At 43.0% G+C, this 26,948-nt stretch overlaps 1 protein-coding gene across 1 annotated transcript; it reads left to right on the top strand.

Moving 5' to 3' along the window:
* On the top strand, positions 1 to 26,151 carry ZNF235 (zinc finger protein 235). The gene is made up of 5 exons (XM_047711237.1): positions 1 to 42; positions 1,502 to 1,564; positions 10,842 to 10,968; positions 11,891 to 11,977; positions 23,300 to 26,151. The coding sequence occupies exons 2-5, from the start codon at positions 1,550 to 1,552 to the stop codon at positions 25,237 to 25,239; spliced, it is 2,169 nt and encodes a 722-aa protein (XP_047567193.1). The 5' UTR covers positions 1 to 42; positions 1,502 to 1,549; the 3' UTR covers positions 25,240 to 26,151.
* Positions 26,152 to 26,948: the final 797 nt, after the last annotated feature.

Here is a 26,948-nt window from a genome sequence, read left to right as displayed (position 1 = left end):
CTCCAGGAAGGCGAGGTCGGGGCCGAGGTTGCTGGCAGTGAGGTGAGTTAACTCCACGTCCCTGCGGTCCCTCCGAGCCTTCTCGGCCTCGGCGTGGGGCCAACAGCCAGCCGCCTTCGCTCCTGGGGAAGGGGTGTCGCGGCCGGCGGCGGAGGGCGGGGACGGAGGCAGCGGCGGCAGAGTGCCGCTGCTTGGCGGAGCCTCGGCGTCGGGGCGGACGCGCGTGGCGAGCGGAGTTTGAAGGTCTCCCGCGCTCTCCGCGTCCCGGCTCGGGTCACGGACCTGACAGCAGGCGCTGCGCCCGCCTCGCGGTAAAACAACGGGCGAGTGACCGGACATCTCCTTGCCTCGGTTTCCCCTTGGCTAAAAAGCGTTAGTGCCTTCCCAGTGGTGTTCTGAGAATTCAGTGAGATTGGGTAGGAAAGCTAATAATCCGTGCCTGGTGCAGGATCGGACGGGACCGTGAATTCTGTCATCAAACTCGGGCCCCCGGTGGTTGGGAAGCTCCTGAGAGCCCGGCGTGGGCTCGGAGCCCCAGCTGCAGCTCCGCTGGCCCTTCACTGATTTACGTGGGGGGCCGGTCCTGCACGCCTGGACTCATCCGTGACACCTGTTTCGGAAGGCGAGTTCTCTTCAGCCGGACCCTGGGGAAAGTTCTCCGTGGTTTATCCCAGAGAAACAGCCGTGAGCACGGCCTCGCACAGCGCCTGCGGCATAGCGAGTCCTTAACTCGCTATGTTCCTAGCTGCGTGTCGTTAGTTTACATGCAGCAGGATTTTTTAGTCTGCGGTTATTAGTCATTATTTGCCTCCGTGCATACGGGAGAAGAAACTTAGTTGAGGCTCTTCCAGCTTAATAACATGCTCAAGTAATTAATTACACTTACTAAAATGGTGTAATTGGGGCGGGGGGGAATCATGACAGTTTATCATTAGCAGTACAACAAATTATCTGTGGGATAACCAATCAGCATTAGACTTTCCTAGGGTAACGGTAAGTCATGGCTCTGAATTCTGGGCGTCTTAAAACATTCATTTTTTTGAACAAATCTGCAAGGGAAGTTTTACGAAGCATAATGGCATCTGCTAATTTGACACTGCAGGACATGGAATACTGACATTACTATGATCCCCGTTTACATGTGACTGGATCGAGGTGCAGAAAGATTTAATAACTCTCTAAGAGTTTATGCTGCTAGGAAGTAGAAAGCAATAAATAGAAATGCAAAATTTGAACCCAGCTACTTTGGCCCCATTAAGTTATATTGCCTGTATGTCTCTCATTTCCTCTCCTACCCAGGCTCAGGAGTGCTCTGGAAACTACCAGAAGCACTTATGTTAGGGACTGTTTTTGTATGAAGGCAGCTGACTGAGGGCGCCCAAGGGAAGCTGGAATCCGGCTCCTGTTCTAAGTTCTGCCTGGAGAAAGAGGCACCTTTTCCTGTTGGCACAAAGCACCACACGGACTAGCAGCTCTCTCATGATGACTTTCCCTTCCACAGTTTTGCCGTCCCGGAGCTCTGCCTCTCCCCAGAAGGAAAAGGAGAAAAATGACCAAGTTCCAGGTAAGTTGGGCTTGCCTTCCTAGTCCTTGAAATGAAGTCTCATTTCAAAAGATCGGATGCATTTTACCCCTGCTTAGAAAGGGTAAAAGGGCATCCAGGACATTTGCTTTTTATTTCCAAATAACAGTGTGAAAATTAATATTAAAAAGAAAACTCCCACATTACAAACCTGTTTACAAATCAGTTTTAATTGTCCCACATTCCTTCTCATTTGAGTTGACATGTCTAGATTTGTAATCATACTAAGTACATTTTGGATTTTTATTTATTTATTTTTCAAAGATTTCTTTATTTATTTAACAGAGATCACAAGTAGGCAGAGAGGCAGGCAGAGAGAGAGGAGGAAGCAGGCTCCCCGCTGAGCAGAGAGTCCGATGCGGGGCTCGATCCCAGGACCTGGGATCGTGACCTGAGCTGAAGGCAGAGGCTTTAACCCACTGAGCTACCCAGGTGCCCCCATTTTGGATTTTTAAATGTAATTTTATATTACCTGTAATTTATGATGATGATGATGATGTTAGTCATTATATAACACATCATTAGTTTTTGATGTAGTGTTCCATGATTCATTGTTTGCATATAACACCCAGTGCCCATTGTAGTGCGTGCCCTCCTTAATACCCATCACCAGGCTTACCGTCCCCCCACCCCCCTCCCCTCTAAATCCCTCAGTTTGATTCCCGGAGTCCACAGGTTCTCATGCTTCGTCTCCCCCTTTGAATTCCCCGCCTTCATTTTTCCCTTGCTTCTTCTAATGTCCATTGTGCTATTCCTTATGTTCCACAAATAAGTGAAACCTTATGGTAATTGTCTTTCTCTGCTTGACTTATTTCACTCAGCATAATCCTCTCCAGTCCCATCCATGTCGATACAAATGGTGGGTGTTCATCCTTTCTGATGGCTGAGGAATATTCCATTGTGGATCTGGACCACATCTTCTTCATCCATTCCTCTGTTGAAGGGCATCTCGGCTCCTTCCACAGTTTGGCTATTGTGGACATTGCTGCTATGAACATTGGGGTGCATGTGGCCCTTCTTTTCACATCTGTATCTTTGAGGTAAATACCCAGGAGTGTAATTGCTGGGTCATAGCTCTATTTTTTATTTTTTGAGGAACCTTCACACTGTTTTCCAAAGTGGCTGCACCAACTTGCATTCCTACCAACTCTGTAAGAGGGTTCCCCTTTTTCTACAACCTCTCCAACATTTGTTGTTTCTTGCTTTGTCGATTTTTGCCATTCTCACTGGTGTAAGGTGGTATCTCCATGTGGTTTTGATTTGAATCTCCCTGATGCCTAATGATGATGAACATTCTTTCATGTGTCTGTTAGCCATTTGTATGCCTTCTTTGGAGAAGTGTCTGTTCATGTCTTCTGCCCATTTTTTGACATGATCATTTGTTTTGTGGGTGTTGAGTTTGAGAAGTTCTTTATAGATCTTGAATATCAGCCCTTTCTCTGTAGTGTCATTTGCAAATATCTTCTCCCATTCCATGGGTCGCCTCTTTGTTCTGTTGACTGTTTCCTTTGCTGTGCAGAGTCGTTTTATCTTGATAAAGTCTCAGAAGGTTATTTTTGCTTTTGTTTCCTTTGCCTTTGGAGACATATCTTGAAAGAAGTTAATGTGGCTGATGTCAAAGAGATTTCTTCTCTAGGATTTTGATGGATTCCTGCCTCACATGAGGTCTCTCATGCATTTCGAGTTTATCTTTGTGTATGATTTAAGAGAATGGTCGAGTTTCATTCTTCTATACATAGCTGTCCAATTTTCCTAGCACCATTTATTAGAGTCTTTTTTCCACTGGATGTTTTTTCCTGCTTTGTTGAAGATTAGTTGACCATAGAATTGCAGGTCCATATCTGGGCTCTCTACTCTGTTCCCCTGGTCTATGTGTCTGTTTTTGTGCTAGAACCATGCTGTCTTCGTGATCACAGCTTTGTAGTAAAGCTTGAAATCAGACAACGTGATGCCCCCAGTTTTGTTTTTCTTTTTCAACATTTCCTTGGCAATTTGGGCTCTTTTGTAGTTCAATACAAATTTTAGGATTGTTTGTTCCAGCACTTTGAAGAATGCCATTGGTATATTGATCTGGATGGCATTGGAAGTATAGATTGCTCTGGGCGGCATAGACATTTTAACAATGTTTATTCTTTCGATCCATGAGTATGGAATGATGGAATGTTTTTCCATCTCTGTGTCTTCAATGCCTTTTCATAAGTGTTCTGTAGTTTCTAGAGTATAGATAGATCCTTTACCTCTGGTTAGATTTATTCCGAGGTATCTTAAGGTTTTTGGTGCTATTGTAAATGGACTTGATTCCCTAATTTCTCTTTCTACAGTTACACTCTTAGTGTATAGGAAAGCTACTGATTTCTGTGCATTGATTTTGCATCCTGCCACATTACTGGATTGCTGTATGAGTTCTAGTAATTTGGGGATGGAGTCTTTTGGGTTTTCCACATGACGTATCACATCATCTGCAAAGAAAGAGTTTGACTTCTTCTTTGTCAGTTTGAATGCCTTTTATTTCTTTTTGTTTTCTGGTCACTGTTGCTAGGACTTCTAGTACTATGCTGAATGATAGTGGTGAGAGTGGGCATCCTTGTCGTGTTCCTGATCTTAAGAGAAACGCTCTCAGCTTTTCCCTATTGAGAATGATAATTCGCTGTAGGCTTTTCATAGATGGTTTTTATGGAATTGAGGAATGTTCCCTCTATCCCTACACTCTGAAGAGTTTTAATCAGGAAAGGATGCTGTATTTTGTCAATGCTTTTTCTGCATCAGTTGAGAGGACCATGTGGTTCTTGTCCATCCTCTTATTAATGTGTTCTGTCACATTGATTGATTTATGAATGTTGAACCACACTTGCTTCCCAGGGCTAAATCCCACCCGATCATGATGGATAATCCTTGTAATGTGCTGTTGGATCCTATTAGCTAGGATCTTGTTGAGAATCTTGGCATCCATATTCATTGGGATATTGGTCTGAAATTCTCCTTTTTGGCAGGGTCTGTGCCCGGTTTTGGGATCAAGATAATTCTGGCCTCATAGAATGAGTTTGGAAGTTTTCCTTCTGTTCCACTTTTTCAAACAGCTTCAGGAGAATAGGTTTTATTTCTTCTTTGTATATTTGGTAGATTTCCCCAGGGAATCCATCAGGCCCCGGAATCTTGTTTTTTGGGAGGTTTTTGATCACTGCTTCAATCTTGTTACTAGTTACTGGTCTATTCAGGTTGTCAATTTCTTCCTACTTCAGTCTTGGTAGTTTTATAGGTTTCCAGGAATGCATTCCTTTCCTCTAGGTTGCTTAATTTTTTTGCATTTGGTTGTTGGTGATAATTTCTAAAAATTGTTTCTTCCAATTTTAGAATATGTGCTGCTGAAGCGAACACTCTAAGAATTGTTTCTATTTCCTTGGTGTTAGTCATGATCTCTCTCCTTTCATTCATAATTTTATTATATAATTTTATTAATTTGGGTCCTTTCTCTTTTCTTTTGGATACATATGGCCAGTGGTTTATCGCTCTTACTAAGTCTTTCAAAGAACCAGCTTCTAGTTTCGTTGATGTGTTCTCCTGTATTTCTGGTTTCTAATTCATTGATCTTTGCTCTAATCTTAATTATTTCCCTTCTTGTGCGTGGCTTAGGCTTTATTTATTGTTTTTTGTTTGTTGCTTTTATTTGTTGTTCTTGCTACCCCAGCTTTAAGGTGTAAAGTTAATTTGTGTATTCAAGATTTTTTCTGTTTTTTTGAGTGAGGCTTGGATGGCTATGTATATCTCCCTTAGGACCACCTTTGCAGTATCCCTTAGGTTTTGGACTGATGTGTTTTCTTTCTCATAAGTTTCCATGAATTGTTTAAGTTCTTCTTTGATTTCCTTGTTGACCCAAACGTTCTTGAGCAGAATGGTCTTTAGCTTCCAAGTGTTTGAATTTTTTCTAAACTTTTTCTTGTGGTTGAGTTCCAGTTTCAAAGTATTGTATTGTGAGAACATGCAGGGATTAATCTCAATCTTTTGATATCAATTGAGACCAGATTTGTGACCCAGTATGTGGTCTATTCTGGAGAAAGTTCCATGTGCGTTCAAGAAGAAGTATTCTGTTGTTTTAGGGAGGAATGTTCTGTATATGTCTATGAGGTCCATCTGGTCCAGTGTGTCATTCCAAGCTCTTGATCCTTTGTTGATTTTTCAGCTTAGATGATCTGTCTAGTGCTGAGAATGGAGTGTTGAGGTCTCCTACAATTAACATATTGTTATCAATATGTCTTTATTTTGGTTAACAGATGGCTTAGGTAGTTGGCTGCTCCCATGTTGGGGACATAAATATTTAGAATTGTTAGATCCTCTTGTTGGATAGACCCTTTAAGAATGATATACTGCCCTTCTGTATCTCTAACTCCAGCCTTTAGCTTAAAATCTAATTTGTCTGATGTGAGAATTGCTACCTCAGCTTTCTTTTGAAGTCTGTTGGCATGAAAGATGGTTCTCCATCCCTTCACTTTCAGTCTGGATGTATTTTTGGTTCAAAATGAGTCTCTTATAGACAGCATATGGATGGGTCCTGTCTTTTTATCCAGTCTGCAACCCTGTGCCATTTCATGGGAGCATTTAGGCCATTCGTGTTGAGAGTGATTCTTGAAAGATAGGATTTTATTGTCATCATGTTGCCTGTGAAATCCTTGTTTCTATAGATTGTCTCTGTACATTTCTGTATCACTCTTGGGGTCATTCTCCTTTTATAGAACCCCACCCCCCCTTAATATTTTGTGCAGGGCCAGCTTGATGGTCACATATTCTTTCAATTTCTACTGCTCTTGGAAGCTCCTTGTCTCTCCATCCATTCTGAATGACAGCCTTGCTGGATAAAGTATCCTTGGCTGCATGTTCTTCTCCTTTAATACCTTCACTATGTCTTTATCAGCCCTTTCTGGCTTGCCAGGTCTCTGTCGACAGGTCTGATGTTATTCTGATGTGTTCCTCCCCCTGTACATAAGAAATGTCCTCCTCCCATTGCTGCTTTCAAGATTGTTGTCTTGGATCTTTGATTTATGAATTATACTATAATATGTCATGGCATTGGTCTGTCCTCATTGATATTGGGAGGGGTCTTCTCTGCCTCTTTGACATGAATGCTTGTTTCCTTTCCCAAATTAGGGAAGTTCTCAGCTACAGTTTGCTCAAATATATTTTCTAGACCCCACCCCCCCACCCCTCAGGGATCCTAGTAATTCTAATATTGAAATGTTTCACTGAGTCACTAATCTCTCAGTTTGATCCCTTGTGTTTTTGTTTTTCCCATGCCACCTCAGATTCCTTCTTTTCTATCATCTCATTCTCTAGCTCACTAATTCGTTCTTTTGCCTCGTTTACCTGGCAGTCAGAGTATCCAGTTTAGACTGCCTTTCATTCATAGCATTTTTAAGTTTGGCCTGATTAGAAGTCATTTCTGCCCTTAGAGATTCTATATTATCGTTATTTTTTTTCTCAAGCCTAGATATCACCTTGATAATTGTTACTCAGAAGTCTATTTCCAACATCTTGCTCATATCCATATCCATTAGTTCTGTGACAGAGGCCACAGTCTGATTCTTTCCTTTGTTTGGGGCTCCTCCCCTTAGTCATTCTGTTGAGGGGTGGTTGAGGGAATGTACAGAGTCCAAACTATTGACCATAACCCAAGCAAGATACACCTGTTTTATAAGGATCTTAGGGTTGTCGGCCTCTTGTTCTTTCAGCGTGTCTTCTCGGGGAGGGGCCTGCCGCACTGTTCCTCAGATAATCCTGTTTGGACAGAGTTGCCCTCCCCCCTGTGGGGGAGTATGCGCTCAGTGAAAACCGGTTTTGAGGGGAGGGGAGTTTTGTTCTCTAGTGGCTTTCCCTAGTGGCTTTCCTCATCTCTTCCAAGAGAGCAGAAGTGACCTTATCCAGTCCTTTGTCTCAGAACAGAGAGACCTCAGTCTGTTCCCCAGAAAGCCCTCCAGGCCACACTGTTTCTGTCTCTGCTGCTGAAAACTGCAGCCTCCTGGGCTGTTTTCCCCACAGCAGCACTCCCAACCATCATTCCCAGAGCTGCCCTTTGCACATCTCTGCCCTTTGCACTTCTAAAACTGCCAGCGCCCCTGTAGTTCCAGGTTTCAGTCTGGGGGGCTGCCCTGAAGTCCTTTCCCGGCGGCCTCCAGTCTTCGAAATCTCTGCCAGGTCCGCAGTGCAAGAGGCTTTTGCCTTCCTGGCACAAAATCACTGAGGCTCCCTCCCCCTTCCGTGTATCCTCCTATATCTGCCTGCGGAATCACAGCTCCCTGCTTCATACCTGGAGACCAACTGCCGGAGACATTCTGTTTGTAGAGCTCCAGATGCCTCTTCTTATATCTCAGGCAGATTTCGTGGGTGTCCAGGATGGATAGATGTCCAGCTCAGTTCAGGGGACCGGTTGAAATAGAGTCCCCTACTCCTATGCCTTCCCCCCCACCATATTACCTACAATTTAAATGATCACATCATTTTCCATAATTTACCTACTGCTTTACCCTAATCTCCATTTATGTGGATTTTACCATTTTAAAGATGTTTGCGGTAACAGTTTGCTGACATCATATAACCTTTCTTCCTGTGCAGAAACTCTGAGATCTCAGGGTTTTGTTTTGTTTTTTCCCCCTCTTTAAAGCTCCAGGGACTCCATGGTTTTCTCACATGTGGTGCCTCACATTTTGTTGTAAGAATGTCTATCTAAAGTGTGGCTTGGTGTGGCAGAGTCCACCTCGGACTGAAGTCAGAGAAAATAATTTTAGTTGTCTTTAAACAAGAAGAGCCAGATTTGGAGTGTACCTGGCTGGCTCAGGCCATACAGCATGAGATTCTAGATCTTGGGGTCTTGAGTTCAAGCCCCATGTTGGTCATAGAGCTCACTTAAAAAATAAGTAAATAATTTAAAAAAGGAGCTAGATTGCTTTTTTATTCTAAGTTAAACCATGTGCGTATTATAGTTAGATGTTTATTTTGTTCATTGACATGTTAGTATGTTTTAAAGAAGTACATACTTAGTTTTAAAAATCCTTAGTACTAGGGATTTACCAGACATTTACTCTATGGAACAGATGTGTGAGGATATAGGTGGTCTTACCTGCATTTTAAGATGAAGAAACAGGCTTGTGAACCTTCAGATACCTACTGACATCCACTCAGTGCCCAGTGACACTAAAGTTCCTATTGTCTAAGCCAGGAGTTTCAAGTGTTAAATCACAGTAAATGGAAAGATCCAAAAAAAAGAGAGACTTCTCTATTCAGGGACCTGAGGCCAGGCTGCCTGCGTGCTGGCATGGCTGATAGACGGAAGACTCCAAAACTAATACCATCCTCCCCTAATTCCCTTTCTTAGTGGCTGTCTCTCTGTCAGATGTATCAGCTCGTTGTTTAGTGTATAGATGCTCAGAACTCTAGCTAGAGTTGAGATAATTTTTATTTCTATACAGAAGAAGTTGGTATACATAATAGGAAACAGGAGCCAGTGGGTGGGGCAGTGAACGTGGGAATTTATACACACTAGGAAAAAGGCTTAATATTCTCAGTACAAATTTTACTGATCTGTAAGATACTCTAGAAGATCTATAGGATTATGAGCAAAGGAAATGAACGGGTAATATATAAAAAAATCAAAAGATATTTTAAAAATTATTTGTGTATTGGGGCACCTTGGTGGCTCAGTGGGTTAAGCCTCTGTCTTTGGCTCAGGTCATGATCTCAGGCTTCTGGGATCGAGCCCTGCATCGGGCTCTCTGCTCGGCAGGGAGCCTGCTTCCCTCTCTCTCTGCCTGCCTCTCTGCCTACTGGTGATCTCTCCATCAAATAAATAATAAAAATAAATAAATAAAAATCTTTAAAAAATTATTTGTGTATAGTTGACATGCTATGTTGAAAGACAGTTTTTTAAAAAAAAAATAAGTGGCGGGGCACCTGGGTGGCTCAGTTGGTTGAGTGTCCGACTCTTGGTTTCAGCTCAGGTCATGATCTCAAGGTTGTGAGATCAAGCCCTGAGTTGAGTTCCACACTCAGCACAGAGTCTGCTTGAGATTCTTTCCCTCTCCCTCCACCCTGCCCTGCTTGCGCGTGCGCGCGCGCTCTCTCTCTCTCTCCCTCAAATCTTTTTTAAAAATTAAAAATGAAATAAGTGGAAATTTTTTTTAAAGCTTTGATCACTTATCAAATTACCCAAAATTTTAGAAATAAGATGATGTCTAATTTTGGCCAGAAGATAATCAGAGATACTTCTGTTCTCTTACAGGAAGAGTTCATTGGGAAAATTGTCATTATATTAGCAAAATAAAGGTGCCTATTTTTCAGCAGTGCAATTGCCACTTCTTGGAACTTATCCTAGGGAAATAACAGGACAGTTGGCTGAGATCTGTGTAAAAATGTTTTCTGCAGCATTATTAATAATGTAGAAAAGTTACTCATTACTTGGAATCATTAAATATATTCTAGATCACCACTTTTACAGAATATTATGCAACCAGGAACAATGATGGTAGCAGTAAGAGTGACGGCTGACATTTGTTGAGTACTTAATGCACATTAGATGCTGTCCTAAGTCCTTTATATATTCTCATTTGATCCTTATGATGTAGACTATCACACAGATAAAGACATTCAAGTATTGAGAAGTTAGGTGACTTGACCACGGTCCCAAAGTCAGTAACGGACAGAGCCTTAGAGGCATGTAGTCTCCAGAACACAGGCTCTTAACCTTGACACTGAATTCTGCATTTGACAGATAGGGCGTGCTCCTGAGATCCCAGAGAATGAATTGTGCACCTGCCCGGGAGGGGTGCCGAAGGCCTGTTGGATGGGCACATGTGGATGAAGTAGTGGGACTGCCCAGTGAGAGAAGGAGATGGCCACTATTAAATACTGTTGAAACAAATTCATGCAACATTTCTGACAAATTTCTTAGAAAATTTGGCACTGTCGGTCAAAATTCTAAAATGTGTGTGTGATACGATTTGACCATGACAGTTCTAGAGACGTAATTGTATGAAGGGCACCATGTTACATGTACACTGGTGGTTTTTGTTTTCTTCTTCTCTTTCCTTCTCCTCCCCCTGGGACCCTTGCATTTTTGGTGTGCTCGTGGAAGGGGAGAGACTACCACTAAGAAGAGTTGCTCCGATCCCTCACAGTGTGGAACAACATCCCCATAGCTCCTCCCCCTCCTCAGCGCAGCCCTGCTGCTAGTGGCCACTGAGTGTGAGATCGAGTCTGCGTGTGCTTGTTGTTGTAGGAGGCGGTGACGTTCAAGGACGTGGCAGTGGTCTTCAGTGAGGAGGAGCTGGGGCTGCTGGATTCCACCCAGAGGAAGCTGTACCGTGATGTGATGCTGGAGAACTTCAGGAACCTGGTCTCTGTGGGTGAGGATAGGATCCTTCTGGAACTCATCCCCTCAAGCAGGGTTTCTTCTGACGTTGGAGGCAGACGGTTCCTTGTTTTGAGGCTCCTGTGCATTTTAGGATGTTTAGTGGAATCCCTGGCCTCTGCCGACTAGTTCGAGGCTTCAGGACTCCTCAGACACCAGAGTTTTCCAGTCCCTTTGGAGCACAGAGACAAGACATTTCTAGTCTTTATTCCAAGGCAGGTTTGTCTTGTGTAAATGAACTGTAAATGGACAGTTAAGCTTGTCTTCACCTGGATCCGTATTTCGTCTATCTTTTTTAAACTCATAGATCATGATCTACTGGTGGGTCAGGGAACTACTTTAGTAAAGTGCGTCAGCGGTCTTATTGAATACTTACAGAACAGAGTAGCAGCATCAGAGCTGTTACTTAGAATGGCGCACGTCCGTGCACACGGCAACAGTCAGAGCAAGTGGTTTCCAGGGAGGGGTGTCAGACTGGGAAGGATGCAACAGAAATAGACCTTGGTTAGAAACAGTTCACTTTAGGGGTGCTGGGGGCCCTCAGTTGGGTAAGCATCCGACTCTTGATTTCGGCTCAGGTCATGATCTCAGGGTCGTGAGATGGAACCCCGCATGGGGCTCTGCACTCAGCCCAAAGTCTGCTTGAGATTCTCTCTCCCTCTGCCCCGACTTCCTCCAAAAAAACAAAAGCAAAAAAGAATAAGAAACAGTTCGTTGGATCACTTACTTCGAGAATTTGTATGGTAGTGATAAACTTCTAATGATACCAAGTGTATTCCTTATTGTGGGTGGTGATAGGAAAGTGATAAATGCTGCCTTGGGGAGAGGCAGAGCCTTATTACATTATGGGATCGGAGCCAAAATTTTTCAGTACTTTTGCCCTTAATGTCTTCCACTTTTATCTTACCGTTTCATAGGGCATTCATCCTCCAAACCAGATATGATATCCCAGTTGGAGAGAGAGGAGGAGAAGCTTTACGTGAAGGAGATCCGCACTGAAAGAGGTAGGCACTCGGATAAGAACTCTGCGGCTGGGGTCACTGTAGGTGACGGCCCCATTGTTCTGCCTCTGTTCTGGATGATCTTCGCAGCCAGAGAGAGCCTTTGAAAACATGAATCATAGCACGTCACTCATCTGTTTCAAACCCTCCACAGGCTTCTGCCTTCACTTAGAGTAAACGTGGGAGTGCTCGTGGTGCCTGGGGGGTCGGTCATTGAAGCATCCACCTCTTGTTTGGGCTCAGGTCATGATCTCAGGGTCGGGAGAGCGAGTCCTGCATCAGGCCCTGCGCTCCGTTCAGAGTCTGCTTGAGATTCTCTCTGCCCCTCTGCCCCTGCCTGTGTGCTCTCTCTCTCAAAAAAAAAAACCCAAAAACCAAAAAAAAAACAAAAAAAAAAAAACAGGTGCCTGGGTGGCTCAGTCAGTTAAGTGCTCTTCTGGCTCAGATCATGATCCCAGAGTCTCAGGATCGAGTCCCGCATCGGCTCTGTGCTCAGTAGGGAATCTGCCTCTCCCTCTGCCCCTCACCCTACTTGTGCTTTCTGTCTCACTCTCTCTCTCTCTCTCAAAAAATAAAATAAAATAAAACACAAAAACCAAAGTGTTCAAGGGGCCTGGAAGGCCCTGTAGTATGTGCTCATCCCCCAGCTTCAACACTCATTCTGTATTTTTCTCCAATCCTCTCCTCCCACCTCCCACTGCTTTGCCATCCTGACTTGTGCCTCAGACAACACAGATATGCTCTACATCAGGACCTTTTCCCATCTCTTCTCTGGCTAGAATGCTGCCAGCCTGTAACATCCAGTCACTCTGGCTTGCTTTCTTATGTTGCTGAGAAGTCCTTTCTTCCAAGGCCTTGTCTGACCACCGCTTAAAATGCCATCTCCCATCACACTCCATGCCCTTGACTTGCCTTAATTGTGTGTAAGCACTACACCACCAGACCGACTAGCAGACAGGATTTTGAAATTGTGGTGAAATATACATAACATAGAATTTATTTTAGCTGGCGGCATTAAGTACGTTCCTGTTGTTGCACAACTGTCAACGCTGTCCATCACCAGAACATTTCCGTCATCCCAGACTACACTCTACACATCAGGCAGTGACTCCCTGTTCTCCCCTTACCCAGTTCCTAGTAACCACTGCTCTCCTTTCTGTGTTTATGCATTTGACCCTTGCAAGTACCTCACGTGAGTGGAGTCATGCAGTGTTTGCCATTAGTGTCTGGTTTCTCTCTCTTAGCATAATGTCTTCAAGGTTGATGGTGTCGTATGTTAGAACTTCCTTCTTTTTTATGGCTGAATAATAGTTCACTGTATGTACAGACCACATCTTCTTCATCTGTTGTTGGACATTTGGGTGGTTTGTACCATTTGGTTATGGTGAATAATGCTGCTGTGAACAGGGGTGTACAAGTATCTGTTCAGGTCCTTGCTTTCCATTTTTTGTGCGGATACCCAGACTAGAAATGCTGGATTGTATGGTAATGTTTTTTGTTTATATTTGAGAGAGAGAGCATGCACGAGTGGGGTTGGGGGCGGGAGGGGCAGTGGGAGAGGGAGAAGCAGACTCCCCACTGAGCAGGGAGCCCAACATGGGGTCGGAGCCCATGACCCTGAGATCGTGAGCTGAGCTGAAGGCAGATGCTTAACCGACTGAGCCACCCAGGCACCCCTCGTTTGGTAATTCTATTTTTAATTTTTGAGGAATCGCCATACTGTTTTTCACAATAGTCACACGATTTTGTGTTCCCACCAACAATGCACAGGGTCCCAGTGTATTGGGACATACACTTCTCATCCTTACACTTGCTGTTTCGTGTGGGTCATTATTTTTTAATAATAGCCAGCCCAGTGGGTACCAAGTGGTATCTTGTTTTGATGTGCACTTCTCTAATAATTAGTGAAACTGAGCATCTTTTCATGTGCTTGTTAGCCGTTCGTCCGTCTTCTTCGGAGAAATGTCTGGGCAAGTCATTTGTCCATTTTTGAGTCGCGTTTGTTTTCTGTTGAGTTTTAGGAGTTTTCTGTATTCTGAATACTGATCCCTTACTAACTGGATATGTGATTTGCAAATATTTTCTCATTCTGTGTGTGGCCTTTAGTGTCTTTTGATGCATAAGAATTTTTAATTTTCATGAAATTTTCAAATGTGTCTTTCTTTTATTCCCTGTGCCTTTGGGGTCATATCCAAGAAATCATTGTCAAGTCCAATATCATGAAGCTTTTGTCCTATGTTTTCTCCTAGGAGTTTTATAGCTTTAGCTCCTATGTTTAAATCTTTGATGCATTTTGAAATAATTTTTGAAAATGGAATAAGGAATGGTCTGACTTCATTGTTTGGCGTGTGGATGTCCAATTTTTCTAGCACCATTTATTGAAAAGACTGTCCTTTTCCCATTGAATGGTCTTGGCACGCTTGTCAAAAACCATTTGACTGTGTATGTGATGGTTTAGTTCTGAGCTCTCTAGACTGTTCCCTTGGTCTGTATGTGTTTACACCAGTATGCCGCTGTTTTGATTACTGCAGTGTTATAATAAGTTTTAAAATCAGGAAGTGACTGCCTCCAACATTTTCTTTTCTTTCTTTCTTTTTTTTATTAACATATAATGTATTATTTGCCCCAGGGCGACAGGTCTGTGAGTCGTCAGGCTTACACATTTCACAGCATTCACCACAGCACATACCCTCCCCGATGTCCATCCCCCATCCACGCTATTGCTACCCCTTCATCCCCCAGCAACCCTCAGTTTGTTTCGTGAGATTAAGAGTCTCTTATGGTTTGTCTCCTTCCCCGGTCCATCTTATTTCGTTTGATCTCTCTGATATGAGGAATTTGAGAGGCAGGGTGGGGGGCTATGGGAGGTAGGAAACGAAACAACTTTTTTTTTTTAAAGGTTGTTTTGGTGACTCAGGGAATTTCAGGATGGGTTTTTCTGTTTCTGTATTATTGGAATTTTGACAGAGATTGCATTGAATTTGTAGATCCTTTTGAGTAGCATTGTTATCTTTTTTTTTTTAACTCAATAGAAATGAAATCATTTTTATTTTTTCATTGTGTTAGTACCACACAGCACATCATTAGTTTTTGATGTAGTGTTTCATGATTCATTGTTTAAATATAACAGCCAGTGCTCCATTTCAGTATGATATCCTAACAATATTAAACCTTCCAATCCATGAACTTGAGTTGTCGTTCCATTTTTCTATATTTTTATCAGTGTTGTAGTTTTCAGTGTACATGTCTTTCACCTCCTTAATTCTTAATTCTTAATTAAGTCTTAATTCTCAAGCATTTGGTTCTCTTTGGTACTATTGTATATGGAATTGTTTTCTTAATTTCCTTTTAGATTTTTCATTGTTTGTATGTAGAAATGCAACTGATTTTGTGCATGACTTTGTTCCTTGCTGCTTTGCTGAATTCATTTATTAAACGGTTTTTAGGTGGAACCTTTAGGACTTTTCAAATATAAGATCATATTATCTATGAACAATTTTACTTCTTCCTTTCCAGGTTGGATGCCTTTTATTTCTTGCCCAATTTCTTAGGCTAAAACTTCCAGTACTGTGTTGAATATTAGGGATGGAAGTAGGCATCCTTGCCTTAATCCTGATATTGGAAGAAAAGCTTTCAGTCTTTCACCATTGAGTCTGATGTATCCTGTGTATTTTTCATTTAAAGCTTTCATTACATTGAGGCAGTTTCCTTCTATTACTAGTTTGTTGAAAGTTTTTATCATGAAAGCATTTTGAGTTTTGTCATTTGCTTTTTCTACATTAACTGAGATGATTATTGATTTTTTTTCCTTTATTCTGTTAATGTGGCATATCACATTGATTTTTTGGTGTGTTGAACCATCCTTGCATTTCAGGAATAAATCCCACTTGGCTGTGTTGTAGTGTCCTTTTAATATACTACTGAATTTGGTTTGCTAGTATTTTTAGATCAGTGGTCATAAGGGATATTCGTAGTTTCCTTTCTACAGTGTCTCTGGCTTTAGTGTCTGGCAATATTGGCCTCACAGAATAAGTAGGAAGTGCTCCCTCCTCTTCCATTTTGTTGGAAAAGTTGAACAAGGACTGAACATTCTTTTTTGTGATGTTTTTTTTTAAGATTTTTATTTATTTATTTGAGAGAGAGTAAGAGCGAGAGAGATCATAGAGGGAATAGGAGAAGCAGACTCACCACTGAGCAGGGAACCTTGCGTGGGGCCCAGCCCCAGGACCCTGACATCACAGCCCCAGCCAAAGGCAGATGCTTCACCAACTGAGCCACCCAGGCACCCCAAGAATTTATATTCTTCTTTAAATGATTGATAAAATTCACCAGTGAAACCATCTGGTCCCTGCTTTTCTTTGTTGGGAAGTTTTTGATCACTAATGCAATCTTCTGAACAGTTGCAAGTCTATTTAGATTTTTTGTTTCTTTGTGATTCAACCTTAGGTTTGTGTTTCTAGGAATTTCTCCATTCTATCTAGGTTATCCAATTTGTTGGCATTGAAATATTCATAGTGCTATCTTATAATCTTTTGTTTCTTTTTTTTTTTTTTAAGATTTTTTATTTTATTATTTGAGAGAGAGACAGAGAGAGCATGAGCGAGGAGAAGGTCAGAGAGAGAAGCGGACTCCCCGCGGAGCCGGGAGCCCGATGCGGGACTCGATCCCGAGACTCCAGGGTCATGACCTGAGCTGAAGGCAGTCGTCCAACCAACTGAGCCACCCAGGCGTCCCTAATCTTTTGTTTCTTTATGGTCAGTAGTAACGTCCCCACTTTCATTTCTTTTTTTTTAAGATTTTATTTATTTATTTACTTATTTGTCAGAGAGAGAGAGTGAGAGAGCACGCGACCACAAGCAGGCAGAGAGGCAGGCAGAGGCAGAGAGAGAAACAGGCTCCTCCCCCCCCCCCACCCCCCCCCACCCCCCCCACCCCCCCCCCCCCCCCCCCCCCCCCCGGCCGAGCAAGGAGCCCGATGTGGGACTCGATCCCAGGACCCTGGGATCATGACCTGACCCAAAGACAGTGGCTTAACTGACTGAGCCACCCAGGCATCCCACCCACTTTCATTCTGTTAGTAATCTGAGTCTTCTCTCTTAGCCACTGTAGCTAAATTTTTGTCTATTTTGTTGCTCTTTTGAAGAAGCAGCTGTTGCTTCTCATTGATTTTTCTCTATTGTTTTTCTGTTGCGTATTTGACTTATCTCTGCTCTTCCTTATTTCCTCCTGCTAACTATGGGTTTGGTTTGTTCGTTCTTTCTTTCTTTCTTTCTTGTTAAAAGAGAGTGCACATGAGTAGGGGGGAAGAGCAGAGGGAGAGGAAGAGAATCTCAAGCAGACTCCACACCTAGTGCAGAGCCTGATGTGGGGCTCCATCCCACAGCCTTGAGATCATGAACTGAGCTGAAATCAACTCAGATACGCAACTGATTGAGCTACCCAGGCACCCCAGTTTGTTCTTTTTCTATTCCCTTATGATGTAAAGTTTCTTTTTTTTAATGATGTTAAGTTTTATTGTTATTTGAGATATTTTTTTTCCAGTTTTATTGAGGTGAAATTGACATAATTGTCCAAGTTGTACAACATAATGATTTGATATTTGTATATATTACAGAATGATTACTATAATAAGTTTTGTTAACATCCATGACTTCATATAGTTGGTTCTTTTCCTTGTGAGGAGAACTTTAAGATATACTGTTCAGAAACTTTTAAACATATAATGCAGTATTGTTAACTATAGTTATGTTGTACATTACATCCCCAGAACTTATGATCTGTTTTGTTAAAAGACTTGAGATCAAGAGAGAGATTTTTGTTATTCTATATTTGTTTCACATACATCTTTATTTTTCTTTTTTTAAAGATTTTATTTATTTATTTGATAGAGATCACAAGTAGAGAGGCAGGCAGAGAGAGAGGAGGAAGCAGGCTCCCTGCTGAGCAGAGAGCCCGATGTGGGGCTTGATTCCAGAACCCTGGGATCATGACCTGAGCTGAAGGCAGAGGCTTTAACCTCCTGAGCCACCCAAGCGCCCTAAGTTCTTTTTTTTTTTTTTTAACTCAATTAGCCAACATATCTTTAGTTTCAGGATGTAGTGTTCAGTAATTATCAGTTGCATATAACATCCAGTGCTCATCACATCACCCAGTAAATTCAGTTAGCCAACATATAACACATCATTAGTCTCCAATACAGAGTTCAACAATTTGCCAGTTGCATATAACACCCGTGACTTAAAGCTTTTTGCCCCTCTTTCATTATCACATTTGTTTGTGTTTAGTTGATTTTTTTTGTAATGACACATTTCAATTCTATAATTTTTTTTAAAGATTTTATTTATTTATTTGACAGAGAGAAATCACAAGTAAGCAGAGAGGCAGGCAGAGAGAGAGGAGGAAGCAGGCTCCCTGCTGAGCAGAAAGCCCGATGTGGGGCTCGAACCCAGGACCTGGGATCGTGACCTGAGCCGAAGGCAGCGGCTTAACCCACTGAGCCACCCAGGCGCCCCCAATTCTATAATTTTTAAAAAAATTTTAGAGAGTGAGCAAGCATGGAGACAGGCGGGGGGATGGGGGAGAGAATCCTCAGGCAGACCCTCCACTGAGCATAGACACAGGCCTTAATCCCATGACCCTGAGATCATGCATGATCTGAGCTGAAATCAAGGAGTCACATCCTTAACCAACTGAGCCACACAGGCGCCCCTCAATTCTATAATTCTGATACCAGTTCTAATATGTGGGGGTTATTGCCATACTAAGCAATTAGTAGGAGACCAGCTGGGTATCCTACATTTGAACTCAATTCTGACACCATCTGTCTGGATACAGCATCCAGTCCTACAGGTTAAGGGCTCGGTCCTACAAGATGCCCACCCCTCCCCCTTCACCCTCTTTCAGCGGCCAATCGCAAGTCCAAGTTGTTCAACGTGCTTCAGAGGTCCCGGCAGCCTCCACCTTGGGCTCCGTTGTTTTGCTCGAGGGGCTCACAGAACTCAGAGATAGAGTCTACTTACCAGGTTGTCAGTTTATTATAAAAGGACATAACCCAGAAGAGACCCAGAGGGCAAAGTATGTGGGAAGGGGTGTGGAGCGTCCAGGCTCTCTCTGCGCTCCCCAGTCTCCCTGCATCTCCACGTGTCCACGGACCTTAGAGCTCCCCAACCCCCTTCCTTTCCGGTTTGTGTGGAGGCTTCATTTCTTGGGCCTGATCAGTGTGGTCATTGGCTCTTAGTGATTGATTCAGCCTTCTGCCCCTCTCCCTTTCCCAGAGGTTGGGAGGTGGGACTGAACGTTCCATGGCTCTCATGGCACCCGGCCTGCCATCCTCGGGGGATTGCTAGAAGTCACCTCATTAACCTAAACTCCGATGTGGTTAAAAGAGGTTTGTTAGGAAGTTCAGGACTCGTGTCCCCTTTATGGCTATGGGAGGGTTTCAGGAACTGAGAACAAGAGACCAAGTATTAAAACAAAGATACTCCCATTGTTCTTTTGTCCTAGGAAATTCCAAGGGTTTTGCCATGTGGGCTGGGAACTGGCGACCAAAATACATATTTATCGTAAATCACAATATCACATTTTATAGTGTTCAGTGGGTAGGTTTTATATATCCTTGATTTTTCAGAAGTTTATTTTTTGATGCTGTAGAATTATTCCATTTTTCAGTTATTTGCTTTTACAACATAGGAATACAATCAGTTTTTGACCTCCACCTGGTAGTCTGCAGTCTTCCCATATTGGTGTATTCTAGAAGCATTTTTATATTTTTTTGTACATTCCTAAAGATTTTTCTCTGTAGAAAATCATGATGTACAAATGTATATTCTTTATTCTTTCCTTTCCAACATGAACACCTTTGGGTTTTTTTTTTTTTTTAAGATTTTATTTATTTATTTGAGAGAGAGGCAGTGAGAGAGAGCATGAGCGAGGAGAAGGTGAGAGGGAGAAGCAGACTCCCCGTGGAGCTGGGAGCCCGATGTGGGACTCGATCCCGGGACTCTGGGATCATGACCTGAGCCGAAAGCAGTTGTCCAACCAACTGAGCCACCCAGGCGTCCCCCTTTGGGGTTTTTTGATGGCTTGTTTCCCTGAAAGCACGTGGATAGCGTTCAGTCTTTCACCACTGATAATGGTGTGAGCTGTAGGTTTTCTTACTGGGTCGAGTTTCCATCTGTTCTTAGTTTCGGCTTTTTTATCATAATGGGGATTAGTATATGTATATACATATTTTGTAAAATGCTTAGTCTACTGAGATGACCATAAGATTTTCTCCTTTATGCTGTGAATATGGTAAAATGCATTGGTGATTTCAGTGCTAAGCAACCTTGCATTCCTTCTCTTAAAAAACAAAATTACACAGACTACATTATTTATTTATTTATATTTTTTAATTTAAACTTTATTTTTTCAGTGTTCCAAGATTCATTGTTCATGCACCACACGCAGTGCTCCATGCAATATGTGCTCTCCTTAATACCCACCACTAGGCTCACCCATCTCCCCACCCCCTCCCCTCCAAAACCCTGAGTTTGTTTCTCAGAATCCACAGTCTCTCATGCTTCATCTCCCCCTCTGATTTCCCTCAATTCACATTTTCTTTCTTTCTCCTAATGACCTCCGTGTTATTCCTTATGCTCCATAAGTAAGTGATACCGTATGATAATTGAATTTCTCTGCTTAACTTATTTTACTCAGCATAATCTCCTCCAGTCCGTCCATGTTGATACAAAAGTTGGGTATTCATCCTTTCTGATAGAGGCATAATACTCCATTGTGTATATATGGACCACATCTTCTTTATCCATTCATCTGTTGAAGGGCATCTTGACTTTTTCCACAGTTTGGCGACTGTGGTCAATGCTGCAATGAACATTGGGGTACAGAAGGCCCTTCTTTTCACTACATCTGTGTCTTTGGGGTAAATACTCAGTAGTGCAATTGCTGGGTCGTAGGGTAGCTCTATTTTTAATTTCTTAAGGAATCTCCACACTGTTTTCCAAAGTGGCTGCACCAACTTGCAATCCCACCAACAGTGTAAGAGGGTTCCCCTTTCTCCACAACCTCTCCAACACTTGTTATTTCCTGTCCTGATAATTTTGAACATTCTAACTGGTGTAAGGTGGTATCTCAATGTGGTTTTGATTTGAATCTCCCTGATGGCTAATGAGAATAAACATTTTTTCATGTGTCTGTTAGCCAATTGCATGTCTTCCTTGGAGAAGTGTCTGTTCATGTCTTCTGCCCATTTTTCAATGTGATTATCTGTTTTTTGAGTGTTGAGTTTTTGAGGAGTTCTTTATAGGTCTTGGATATCAGCCCTTTGTCTGCAGTGTCATTTGCAAATATCTTTTCCCAGTCTGTGGGTTGCCTCTTTGTTTTGTTGACTCTTTCCTTTGCTGTGCAGAAGCTTTTGATCTTGATGAAGCCCCAAAAGTTCATTTTTGCTTTTGTTTCCTTTGCCTTTGGAGACATCTCTTGAAAGAAGTTATTGTGGCTGATGTCAAAGAGGTTACTGCCTATGTTCTCCTCTAGGATTTTGATGGATTCCTGTCTCACATTGAGGTCTCTCATGCATTTCAAGTTTATCTTTGTGTATGGTGTAAGAGAATGGTTAAGCTTCATTATTCTATACGTAGCTGTCCAATTTTCCCAGCACCATTTATTGAAGAGACTGTCCTTTCTTCCACTGGATATTTTTTCCTGCTTTGTCGAGGATTATTTGACCATAGAGTTGAGGGTCCATATCTGGGTCCTCTTATCTGTTCCACTGAGTCGGTAATATTCGTGTGTGTGTGTGTGTGTGTGTGTGTACACATACACACACACCGCAGCATCTTCATCTGTTCTCTGTTGATGGACACTTGGGTTGCTTCCATGTCTTGTAAATAATGCTGTAGTGAAGACAGGGGTGCATATATCCTTTTGAATTAGTGTTTCATTTTCTTTTGGTAAATATCCACTAGTGCAATTACCAGTTCCCCTGTGTTCATCTTTGTTTTTTAAATTACACACAAGTGAAATCATACTGTATTTGACTTTCTCTGACTTCACCTAGCATAATACACTCTAGCTCCATCCACATTGTTGCAAATGGCAAGATCTCAATCTTTTTCATGGCTGAGTAATACTCCATTGTGTGTGAGAGCTATATTATATAGATAAATCCATATATTTATAATTATATATTACATATAATCACATTATGTATATAGTTATATATATTATATATATAATCTTCATTCATCAGTTGATAGACATCTGGGCTCTTTCTGTAATGTGGGCATTATTGATAACGCTGCTATAAACATTGGGATGTACGTGCCCCTTTGAATCACTGTTTTTGCATCCTTTGGGTAGATGTCTAATAGTGCAATTGCTAGATCATTTAACTTTTGGGGAAACTCCATATGGTTTTCCAGAGCGGCTGCGGCAGTTTGCGTTCCCATCGGGAGTGTAAGAGGGTTCCTCTTTCTCCACACCATCCTTGCCAACATCCGTTGTTTTCCGAGTTGTTAAACTTAGCTGTTCTGACAGCTCTGAGGTGGCATCTCCTGTAACTTCTGATTTGTAGTTCCCTCATGAGTGATGTTGAGTGTCCATTCACGTCTTCTGCCCATTTTGCAACTGGATTGTTTTTTGGGTGTTGAGTTTGAGAAGTTCCCTCCAGATTTTGGACACTAGCCCTTTATCAGGTCGGTCATTTGCAGATATCTTCTCCCACGCTGTAGGCTGCCGCTTAGTTTTGTTGATCGTTTGCTTCGCTGCACAGAAGCTTTATCCTGATGAAGACCCCGTAGTCATTTTTGCTTTTGTTTCTGCTTCTGGAGACGGGTCTAGTAAGAAGTTGCTATGTCCAAGGTCACAGAGGTTGCTGCCTGTGTTCTCTAGGATTCTGACAGATTCCTGTCTCACATTTAAGTCTCTCATTCATTATTTATTTAAAAGATTTTATTTATTTACTTGACACAGAGAGATCACAAGGCAGAGAGGCAGGCGGGGCGGGTCGGCGGGGGGGAGCAGGCTCCCCACTGAGCAGGGAGCCAGACGTGGGGCTCGATCCCAGCATCCTGAGATCATGACCTGAGCGGAAGGCAGAGGCTTTAACCCACTGAGCCACCCAGGTGCCCCTCCTCCCATTTTAAATGTGGTTCTTTTCCCCCTACTGGACAGTTCCTTGTTTGCTGTAGATCTTTATTTTTCAGTCAGCCTCGAGTATTTTTTAATGTTTCCTTTCAGGAACGAGGGCTTGGAGCTTCTCAGTTCACCACCTTGCTCATGTCACTCTCTCTGTCCCTAATTCTTTCTCTCTCTCTATCCTCTCAGGAGGCAGGAATCCAAATGAGGTGGAAACTCTTCGCGAAGCAGGAATCAGGTGCCTGTCACTGGGAGAGCTTTCATGTTGGCAAATCAAGAGACATGTTGTAAGCAAATTAACCAAAAACCAAGACTCTGGGATAAATATTCATGGAAAGAGTGCTCCGTTCTTCGACCAGTGTGACTCCCCCTGCCAGAGGGGAGCCGGGATATGCATTCAGGCTTCAGTGGAGGACAGCTGCTTTATGAACCTTCTGGAGGATCATTCTAAGATCCTTGAAAACCAAGAATTTCTGACCGGGAGAGTTCAGAATCCTTGGAGTAAAATCTATCTCAGCGAAACACAGAATTACCAGCGAAGTTGTAAGCAGACTCAGATGAAAAACCAACTATGTATATTTGCTCCGTATGTTAACATTTTCAGCTGTATTTCACGCCACGATGACGACACCGTGCACAGGAGGGACAGAGCTCACAATGGTGACTGCGGGAAGGTGTCCCCTCTTCTCCAGCAGACCTACCACTGCAGTGACTGCGAGAAGGCATTCGGCGATGGCCACAGTCTTGAACTTCACCGGCAGGTGCACTCGGGAAAGAAGTCCCCTGCTTACGGCGCACATGACAAGGGCAGTGGTTACAGCGCGGCTGTTCCCGTTCAGCAAAGTGTCTACACAGGAAAGAAACGCTATTGGTGTCACGAGTGTGGGAAGGGTTTCAGCCAGAGCTCAAACCTGCAGACTCACCAGAGGGTCCACACAGGGGAGAAGCCCTATTCGTGCCTTGAGTGCGGTAAGAGCTTTAACCAGACCTCGCATCTTTATGCGCATTTGCCTATCCACACCGGAGAGAAACCCTACCGCTGTGAGAGCTGCGGGAAGGGCTTCAGTCGGAGCACGGACCTGAATATTCACTGCAGAGTTCACACGGGAGAGAAACCCTACAAGTGCGAGGTGTGTGGGAAGGGCTTCACTCAGAGGTCGCACCTGCAGGCCCACGAGAGGATCCACACCGGAGAGAAACCGTACAAATGTGGAGACTGCGGGAAGCGCTTCAGTTGTAGCTCCAATCTTCATACCCATCAGAGGGTCCACACGGAGGAGAAACCGTACAAGTGCGAGGAGTGTGGCAAGTGCTTCAGTTTGAGCTTTAATCTCCACAGCCATCAGCGAGTCCACACCGGAGAGAAGCCGTATAAGTGCGAAGAGTGTGGGAAAGGCTTCAGTTCGGCCTCCAGTTTCCAGAGCCATCAGAGGGTTCACACAGGAGAGAAACCGTTTCGATGCAACGTGTGTGGCAAGGGCTTCAGCCAAAGTTCATATTTTCAAGCTCACCAGAGGGTCCACACAGGAGAAAAACCATACAAATGTGACGTGTGTGGGAAGCGCTTCAACTGGAGCTTGAATCTCCACAACCATCAGAGGGTCCACACAGGAGAGAAGCCGTATAAATGTGAGGAGTGCGGGAAGGGCTTCAGTCAGGCCTCAAATCTGCAAGCTCATCAGAGTGTCCACACAGGGGAGAAGCCATTCAAGTGTGAAGCGTGTCAGAAGCGATTCAGTCAGGCCTCCCATCTTCAAGCGCATCAGAGAGTCCACACCGGAGAGAAACCGTACAAATGTGACACATGTGGTAAGGCCTTCAGCCAGAGGTCAAATCTTCAAGTCCATCAGATCATCCACACGGGAGAGAAACCATTTAAATGTGAGGAGTGTGGGAAAGAATTCAGTTGGAGCGCTGGGCTCAGTGCTCATCAGAGAGTGCACACGGGAGAGAAACCCTATACATGTCAGCAGTGCGGTAAAGGCTTCAGTCAGGCCTCGCATTTTCACACCCATCAGAGGGTCCACACTGGGGAAAGACCATACATATGTGATGTCTGTTGCAAAGGCTTCAGTCAGAGATCCCATCTTGTGTATCACCAGAGAGTCCACACTGGAGGAAACCTATAGACAGGTTAGGGGTGGCATAGCCTTCAGTTAGAATTCACATCCTCCTCTCCGCTGGAAACTCCATGCTGGGAATTGTGGAAAGTTCCTTCAGAACTCAGAAACATCAAGGAATCTTCACATGCCAGTAAGCTCTGTACAGTGCTATTTTAAGGACTCGGTTTGGAGAGAAATTCTTTACAAACATCAGATTTCACAGATAAGAGAAAACCTATAAATACACTCAGTGTTTATATGAGAATTCTGAATGTCCCAATTTTCAGGATGCAACATGAAAGAATTTCAAAATTCACCCAAGTCTACCCAGGAAAGAAGCCTTATAAATGAAGACTAGGGGCGGAACTTGAACAAAAGTATCGTGATGGGCAAAATGAATGGCAAAAGCAATGTATCCGCCGCGTCGGGAGCGATGTTTTTCACTGCTTTATCTCTACCGTGTAGACGTGCGCTTGGCTCATGATAGATGCCCAGCACTTACTGAACAAAGTGGAGAAAATCTATAATTAGGACAAGGATTGGGAACTCATACTCCCCTGTGTGGATTTCATAATAATATACTCAAAAGGAATCTTGCAAGTAGCCTTAATGAGATTTCTTTCAGGAAACGTTCAGGTACAGAAAATCATGTCATGCCGCCAGCCACAGTATTGCAAATTTGGATGGAATGTGTGAATGGCCCCATCCTCCATCCGGCCCTGGTTCTTTGTAGTATGTCAGCCCTTGTGTACAGCATAATATTTAGTATCATTAGTGCTTTATAGACTGAAAAATACTGTTTTTAACTAGTAACACAATACTACAATTTATATGCTTGGAAATTTTGGACCGTAATTCATTAAGGTAGGATTTCACTGTAACTCTCGAAAGTGTTAAAAGTAGACTAATGACAAGTTTTTTAGTAAACTTGAATTGTTAGCAAGTGGTTTCTTCTCATTATTTCCCTTCAAGCTTAGGTCAGATTGCCTTCTCTATGCACAATCCTTCATCCAGACCACTGTAGGCAGCGCCTTTGGTAGATTTCAAGGACATTTTGTCACACCCCCATCCCCCCCCCCCCCGCACCCTCCCCCAAGGGTAGAACAAGAAACATTGAGTTTTTATTGAAATTTCATTAAATAACAATTTAGGGGCGCCTGGGTGGCTCAGTGGGTTAAGCCGCTGCCTTCGGCTCAGGTCATGATCCCAGGTCCTGGGTTCGAGCCCCGCATCAGGCTTTCTGCTCAGCGGGGAGCTTGCTTCCTCCTCTCTCTCTGCCTGCCTCTCTGCCTACTTGTGATTTCTCTCTGTCAAATAAATAAATAAAATCTTTAAAAAATAAATAAATAAATAACAATTTAGATGGATTACCGTTAACACAGCATTCTGTGTTCAACACCTCTTGTCAAGAGTGGACATAAGCTGGTCAGTATATACTGAAATACCTTTTGACCTGGCAGTCCTAGCACTGAACACTTTCCCTTTCAGGTTCTCCTCTCCCTATCTTGTGATTTATAAAAATTGGTAAGGGAATTAAATCCAGATGAAACTCTAGTTACAAAAGTACCCTAATATGTTTTTATTAGTATTGATTCTTTGATTTAGATCTATGGTTAGACATGTTTATTAGTTTATTTATCTTAGAAATATACAATTAATACTTTTTTCATGAAATTAATCTTTAATGACTTAAATTCTTTTGGGTAGACAGGTCACAGGAATGGGGAGGTTTAATG

The sequence above is a fragment of the Lutra lutra genome, chromosome 17 (assembly GCF_902655055.1).
Source record: "Lutra lutra chromosome 17, mLutLut1.2, whole genome shotgun sequence".
Lineage (NCBI taxonomy): Eukaryota > Metazoa > Chordata > Mammalia > Carnivora > Mustelidae > Lutra > Lutra lutra.
The sequence above is the reverse complement of the archived record's forward strand: the minus strand, read 5'-3'. Positions and strand labels throughout refer to the sequence as shown.

What these genes read in the sequence shown, in the direction of transcription:
- ZNF235 (XM_047711237.1), top strand. An exon ending in CAGGAACCTGGTCTCTGTGG is followed by an intron (nt 10,969 to 11,890) that starts GTGAGGATAGGA and finishes ACCGTTTCATAG; the next exon opens with GGCATTCATCCTCCAAACCA. An exon ending in GGAGATCCGCACTGAAAGAG is followed by an intron (nt 11,978 to 23,299) that starts GTAGGCACTCGG and finishes CTATCCTCTCAG; the next exon opens with GAGGCAGGAATCCAAATGAG.